The 7,286-nt window shown below is 48.8% G+C and overlaps 1 protein-coding gene across 1 annotated transcript; it reads left to right on the forward strand.

Moving 5' to 3' along the window:
• Positions 1–778: 778 nt before the first annotated feature.
• LOC104156663 (protein FAM222B-like) lies at positions 779–2,763 on the forward strand. Its single transcript, XM_009706575.1, is given in 2 exon segments — positions 779–1,299; positions 1,301–2,763. Coding segments are annotated over 2 exon segments (1,587 nt in total). The 5' UTR covers positions 779–789; the 3' UTR covers positions 2,378–2,763.
• Positions 2,764–7,286: the final 4,523 nt, after the last annotated feature.

The raw sequence follows: 7,286 nt of genomic DNA on the forward strand, positions 1-7,286 counted from the left end.
GGGAGAGAATTCGGGAGTAAAGTTAAGCCTGGAAAGAAAGGGGGGGTGGGGGGAATGTGTTTTTAAGATTTGGTTTTCCCATTATCCTACTCTGATTTTGATTGGTAATACACTAATTTTCCCCAAGTGGAGTCTGTTTTGCCCATGACGGTAACTGGTGAGTGATCTCTCCCTGTCCTTACCTCGACCCAGGAGCCTTTCGTTGTATTTTCTCTTCCCTGTCCAGCTGAGGAGGGCAGCGATAGAGCAGCTTTGGTGGGCACCTGGCCTCCAGCCAGGGTCAACCCACCACAGTATGGTTCCCACCTCAGCATTACACGGGTTTAATGTTTAATTCATAACTTTCTGGTTTTGAATTACATGGTAAAGATACTGAGAATGGCTTGAAAGAGCCATGGGGAGGGAGCCTTAAATTGAGAGAATAGAAATCAGCCCACCACTGCAAGCCGTGAGAAATATTTTGGGCTGGAGACAATCCGATGTTTATAGCATGTTACCTGTTACTGTCCAACTGTAGATGTACTGTGATGACAACACTGGTTTCATTTTGCTCCCCTAGGCAGGTCTTACCTTAAGCTGAACTGGGGGTTGTGTTGGTCACCAGGTAATAAAGGGAATGAGGTATCTGGTACACAATCTGCTGGTCTGGGAAGAGGATGTTCTTGCCTCTTGATTCCTTGGAGATTTTCTACCCTTGTTGTGCAACTGTCTTGCCCTGGGGTTGATCCCTTGCTTACCAGAACCAGTATTGACGAATTTCCTTTCTCCGCAGGGGACACTACACAGAAAATGAGATCTGCACAGTATCCTACCCCAGCAGAATTGGATGCTTATGCTAAGAAGGTCGCCAACAATCCACTGACTATAAAAATTTTTCCAAACAGTGTCAAGGTTCCCCAGAGGAAACACATACGCCGTACTGTGAACGGACTTGATACTTCGGGCCAGAGGTACAGTCCCTACCCGTCTCAGGCCACCACGAAAACAGGCCTCCTGGCGATAGTCAAATCTCCAGCAAAAGGAATTATCAAAGACTTTGACGGGACACGCACGCGTCTGCTGCCGGAAGCAATGATGAATCCCCCTTCCACACCGTACGTTGCACCTAGCACTTTAACCCACCCCCAGGCGCTTGCTCGCCAGCAGGCTCTCCAGCATGCACAGACTTTGCCGCACCCCCAGAGTATACCGCAGCCCCAGACTTTGCAGCACCCTCAGGGTATACCACAGCCACAAAGCTTACCGCACCCTCAGGGGATACCGCAGCCGCAGACGCTGCCGCACCCTCCGAATATGCAGCAGCCCCAAAATATGCCGCCAGCCGCAGGGCTTGCAGCATCCTCAGACCATGGCACACCAGACTCTGCAGCACCCCCCGAATCCTTTGCTGCAGCCAGGTTTACATGGAAGCAGAAAGATGCCGGATGCAGATGCGCCGCCGAATGTGACCGTGTCTACCTCAACCATTCCCCTCTCTATGGCTGCCACCCTGCAGCAGAACCAGCCACCGGACCTGAGCAGCATTGTGCACCAGATTAACCAGTTCTGCCAGGCCAGAGCTGGCATTAGCACTACCTCAGTATGTGAGGGACAGATTGCAAACCCCAGCCCTATAAGTCGCAACCTGCTTATCAATGCAAGTACCAGGGTATCTACTCACAATGTCCCTACACCCATGCCTTCCTGTGTAGTAAACCCTGTAGATCATGCTGCTGCTGCTATTCCTCCTGCCTCTGTTAATGTGCCCATGGTGAATATTAACAGGGTGCCGTCCGCGTACCAGAACGAAATCAAATCGGTTGCGTGGAACCAGCACCAGCTTGCACATCTGCAGCAAATGTGTGGGGATGCTGCTGGGCCTGCTGGACTCGCAGGGAAGCACCCCCAGAGAGAGATCGCAGGGCAGAGTTTTCCTGGGAAAACTTCAAACTACCCTCAAGAACTGTGCATGGGCCAGTCGTTCAGCTTGAAGCCCCCCATCGAGAAGCCTACGCCTTCTCCACCGGTGAACGGGTTGCAGGGACCCTTGCCATATACCAACGGGCACTATTTCCAGCCCATCTGGAATAACATTCTGCCCACACCCAACAGTGACAGCTCTGGGTCCCAGGACCTCGCCATGCCTTTCCACGGGGGACAGCCAGCAGGAGCACCGCTAGATTGTGCAGGAGGAACTCATTACAGAGCTGGAGCTGGCCCATCCAGCCAGAATAATGTGATGCAGACCATGGATTACCTAAGCGGGGACTTCCAGCAGTCCTGCTTCAGAGATCAGAGCATGGCCGTGCTGGGAAAAGTCCATCGGCCTCCCATGAACCGAGCACCTGAACCAACCGATAGTCGAAATCTTCATATTCAACACCCAGGGTATAGATAGGCTGCAGTCACTTTCACAGAGAAAAATTACAGGTTTAGTCTTAATTTTAATTAATAAGCAAGGCATTTTTAACTTGCAAACTTGTGTGATCATTATAGTAACCATTGGAAGAAGACATACTGTATATTTAAAAGCTTTGCTTACATGTTATCTATCTCCTTTATGCATCAAATATTTAACATGCCTTTCGTGTCAAAGAATTTCATTACACTACTTCACGCCACAGCTGTTTCCTCACCACAGAATCCCCTTTGTGCAGCTTCTGCCTTCTGCTTAGTAGCTACTTGCCGGACTGATGTTGAGTTGCTGCAGGGTTTTGCAGTTGCATCTGTTCACCAGCTCTGTCAAGAGAGAGGTAGCGTAGCTGCTTAAATTTCCATCTCAATTTCCTCTGAAGATTAAGAGCAACAGAATTTGTCAGGAAGCAGGGCTTATTTTCAACTCGAAAGCCCGTTTCATTAATGCATTAAACATTGACCATTTGCACTGTCTAGAGGCCTATTTAATTGAAAAAGAAGCCTACGTTTGAAAAGAGCTAGCTAGGGGTATGTATTTAGGCATTAATATAGGAAGAAGCTTTTCAGCTGTTTCTTGCCGAGACGCCTGCATTTATCATTTAGACTTTGTCCAAAGTCAAAAGTCTCTGGCAGATTTTTCTGACGCTTTTTTTTTTTTTTTTCAGACAGGGTATGGAAGAGGGGGGAATGGTGGTTTTAGGATGCAGGCAGCGCACCTGCCATAGGTAGCTGCCTTTTTTCTGCATCGTATTTCCCTTCCCCGCTCCTCTTTTGCCAGCGTAAGAGCTGACTTTGTCTGAACCCCTCGCTGCTAGGAGTCTGGCCGTCCTGATGTGAAGGGAATCCAGACCCACTGACAACTCCAAAAAGGGTTCAGCCGCTTCTCTGGTAGCTAGAATTAATTTCAGGGCGAGGAGACGTAACTCGAGCTTGTCTCCGGTGCAATGAGCGGGTGCGCGGGGCGGCACGGCACGGTCCCGTTGCGGCAGCGGTACCGATGGGACGGGAGGCGGTTGATCTGAAGTGAAGCTCCGCTCACGAGCCACCGTGGGACCGATGGTCCCGTATTCCTCTCCATCAAAACGCCACAGCAGATTTAACGGAACAATTCTCCTCTCTGGGAATTAGTGAAGCTATTTATAACATCCCTTTTTCCCAGGGTCTCGGTGCCTAACTCCTTCTGTTCCTTTCCCGTGTCACTTCCAGCAGCTAGTTGAGTCGGTGACCGTAGGACACTATCGGGTAACCTCAGCATCTTCGTTCTCCTCAGTGTACCGAAACATACCGTTCCTTTCTAACAGCCAAATGTGCTGTAAGTGGAAAATTTCTCATCTCTGTTAATGAGACTAATACTTGAACATAATGATCACAATCAAGTTTGGAAATTAAAAAAGAAAAAAAAAACAATAAAAAAAAGCATTGATTCTTTATATGTACACTGGCTAAAAATATTGCTCTACACTGTAACTTTTAAGTGTAATATTTCTGTATGAATGTCGCCTGGTAGTGTGGGTTTGAGTAGCATTGTGTATGGGTGAACCCACTGGCCTCTGCCATCCACTGGCCTCCCTCACAGCCCTTGGGAAAACAAAGCCTTAAGTATTTGCTCCTTGAACTTTCCTTAACGAGCATGGTTTAAAAATCTTAAGACATCATACAAAATTTAAAAAAAAAAAAATAACAAGTTTTGAAGTGACGTCATAGTTGGCTAGAGATTCTTAAAAGTTTTTCGTAAATGGAAAAATTAGAAAACATTTATTTGTATTTTTTTAATTTAGACGTGTAGTCCTGGGCTGTAACAAATACTTAGGTTTCAAAGCTTAGCAGAGTACGTTTTCTGACTCCTTGCGTAAGTTAGTACACTTATATCATGTCATTATTTAAATTCTTTTAAGTGTACTATAAACCGTTCTTTAGTGATAACTCTTTAGCAAAGTTAAGCAATTTGACTAAAGACGGATTAAATTATGTGTTGGCTTGTGTTGCCTTATATTTAAAAAGGAAAAATTGCCTGATTGTGTTATGCCAAATGATAGCAACATGAAGTCCTAATTTATTGTTTATAATCGTATTCCTGCAGTCTTTGTGAAAACTGGTAAATATACATCTATGAAAGAACTAAAATCCCGAGGCTTTTCATGCAATATTTTTCTGAATACATTATATTGGAAGCCAAGGTTCGAGTCTGAAGCTGCTTCCCTTACAGTCTCCCCGCCGTCTTCCTCCTCCTACTCCCCCAAACCGATCTAGGGCTGTGCTATGACTTTAACCCTTCCTGCCGAGTTAGTTACTGTAAGGTGTTCTGCTACCTGAAAACATACCTTTTTACTAAATAAAATATTGGCATCTCCTCTGTTCAGTAGCTTGCTACAAATCTCAACCCAGACTGTTATTAAAAGCTCTTTTTTTTCCCTCCTGCTCTTCTCCTGAGAGAGAGACTTGAGTCGAGTCCCGCGTCGTGGTGTTTGTGGAAGCGGTTCCGGGGCCCGGGAGGTTTTTGGGGTGGCGCCGGCAGCGCGCCGCCGGTTCTTGGGGATTGTTCTGCACGGGCGGTCGCAGGTAGAGCCACGACCTCTGACACTTTGCCCCGGTACAGCAGGACCGGGAGGCAAAAGTACTCCCGAGACTTATCCAGGTGGGACGTTGCTTGGAAAATAGGAATCGATTTACTATTAAAATCCACTGAAATACTTCCTTTTGTTCTAGGAGTGAGATTTTTCTTTAAACCAACCCTTTCCGCTTCTGCAGCAGCCTCTTGCCGATGGGCTCTTCCTTCCCCTTCCCCACTACGTCTTCTGTAACGAGAAACACAGACCTGATCTGCCTCCTTCCCAGGTACGGCTGTTGAGAGCAAACACCGAACGTGCTGCGTAGGCGCCCAGCGTGGGGATCCAGAGGTGGCCCTGTCGCTCACCAAGGTGACGAGGGGAAGAGCACACGAGGCTGAAGGTGGTCTGGCGTGCGGTGGGAGCTGTGCTCTCCTGGAAACGTTTGACCACGCGCGGTTTTATTTCACGCTCTGCCCGGTGCAGAAATACGAGTAACCCAAGGGTCAGGGACAGACCTCGGCCCTGGGCTCTCCCCGCGACCCTGATGCAGGTGGTCGCCTGCCTTCGGGCTTTGCGCCGCGGCTCCTCTCGCAGCGCTCAGCTGGCCTTTCCCTCCGTCCGTGGGTCAGCGGCTTCTCGACCTCTGAGTCCAGCACAAGGGGTCTGTTCCCCTGAGGGATCCAGGGTACTTGCAGGTGACAGTTCTGCGCCTTGAGGAAAGAGTAAGGGATTTTCAGATGTTTTTCTGAACTATTTACGCTGCCTCATCAGCACTGAGATGTGTCCCCTTTACAGTACCACGCTGATTTAGCAGAATATCCTTACTCCGATGGTTTCTGGCAACTGCCTTGCCAGCTGGAGGTGGAGGTTGGATAGATCCTAGGAGGGATAAACACGAAAGTGGTGTAAACCCTTCCACGAGGGAGCTTCTGTCTCTGACGTGTCTTGTCTTTCGAGCTGAAGCTTTGAAGCTGTTCAGTCACAAGCCCAGTTTGTTACAGCCCAAAGTTAACATTTTATAAAGACGCTTGTGAATTTTCTTTAAGCTTACGATGTGAAAGATGTCTCCGTGGCCCGCTCCCGTAGAAACCAAACAGAAATGTTTGCTGGGGAGAGAACTGGGAATTGCTGCTGTGTTTCATTAAACTGATCATAAACACTGCTGCCTGTGTGCTATGGGTATGAACTAGAATTATTTTTTTTTAATTTTTTTTGTCCAGGAAAAATAGAAAAAGGGAGAGACCTGGTCCCTCTGCCCCTTCTGCTGGTTTTATGCAGTGAGAGTGTGTGGGGCTTGCGTGGCCGTGGTCAGCAGCACAGGGAGCCACGGGCGGCACGGGGTGGGTGGGTGCTTGTCCCAATGGGAATTTGGGGAAGGGTCTCCGTGGGTTTCTGGGATACAAATGCATCGGGCACAACCTGGCTGCCCTTCTGCAATAAGAGCACTGAGAAGGTCTGGGAAAACAGAAGAGATGCAAAATCCCAGAGCCAGAACAGTGCTGAAATAATTAAAGAAAAAAGGAGGAGGAGGAGGGGTCAAGGAGGTGGTTTAAGTCCTGTCAAGGTGATTTTTGACAACGTCTGCGAGGATTAGGGCTGTCTGCTTTCCCTGGCCGGGAGGGAGACGTCTTGGGGAGACGGGAGGCTGCTCCAAAAGCTGGGCCTAGGAGCTACTGCCCTTCGAAGTGCCGACCTAATAGTGTGTGTAATAAACTCAGAGGTTTGTTTATTAACGTAACATTAAATACAGAATTTTAAAGGGGATTCCTAACATTCGTAGCCCCCTTCCAGCAGAGGCACTGCGAGGGTTTTGTCCCCTTCCCAGTGACCACATATCTAATTTAATCTGCATGCTTTCGTCTCTGAGAACGACACGACGACTCAAAACCCCTCTCCTCTGCGCTTGCTGCAAACACCCGAGTGTCACGGTCCCCGTGATGACAAACTCACACCTTTCCTACTGATTCCAGGCTTCCCCAGATATCAACATATCTGGTTCCCACGTGCTTTTCCAGGAATTTGGGCCAAACTGGGCCGTTCAGCCCAGCTAAGCTTAGCTGGGAAGAGCTCTGTTTGCCCACAGGCACTGCCGCTTCCCGGCTCCAGCATCCGAGAGCAGCCACTCCGTCCGTCCATCCGCCCTGGGGAGATGGAGCGTCAGGATCCTCCTCTCCTTTGACTCGAGCGCCTTCGGTACCTGGGTTCTTTGTCCCCCAGACAGGAGGAATCCCTTCTGCAAAGCCGCTTCGGGAGAGTTTTACATCGCCTTTGCAGCTACTTGGACCTTTTTACTGGAGGGAAGATCTGGTGCAGTAACGAGTCGGCGTGAGCAGCTGCTTCCCC

This window comes from Cariama cristata, unplaced genomic scaffold (assembly GCF_000690535.1).
Source record: "Cariama cristata isolate BGI_N322 unplaced genomic scaffold, ASM69053v1 scaffold14028, whole genome shotgun sequence".
Lineage (NCBI taxonomy): Eukaryota > Metazoa > Chordata > Aves > Cariamiformes > Cariamidae > Cariama > Cariama cristata.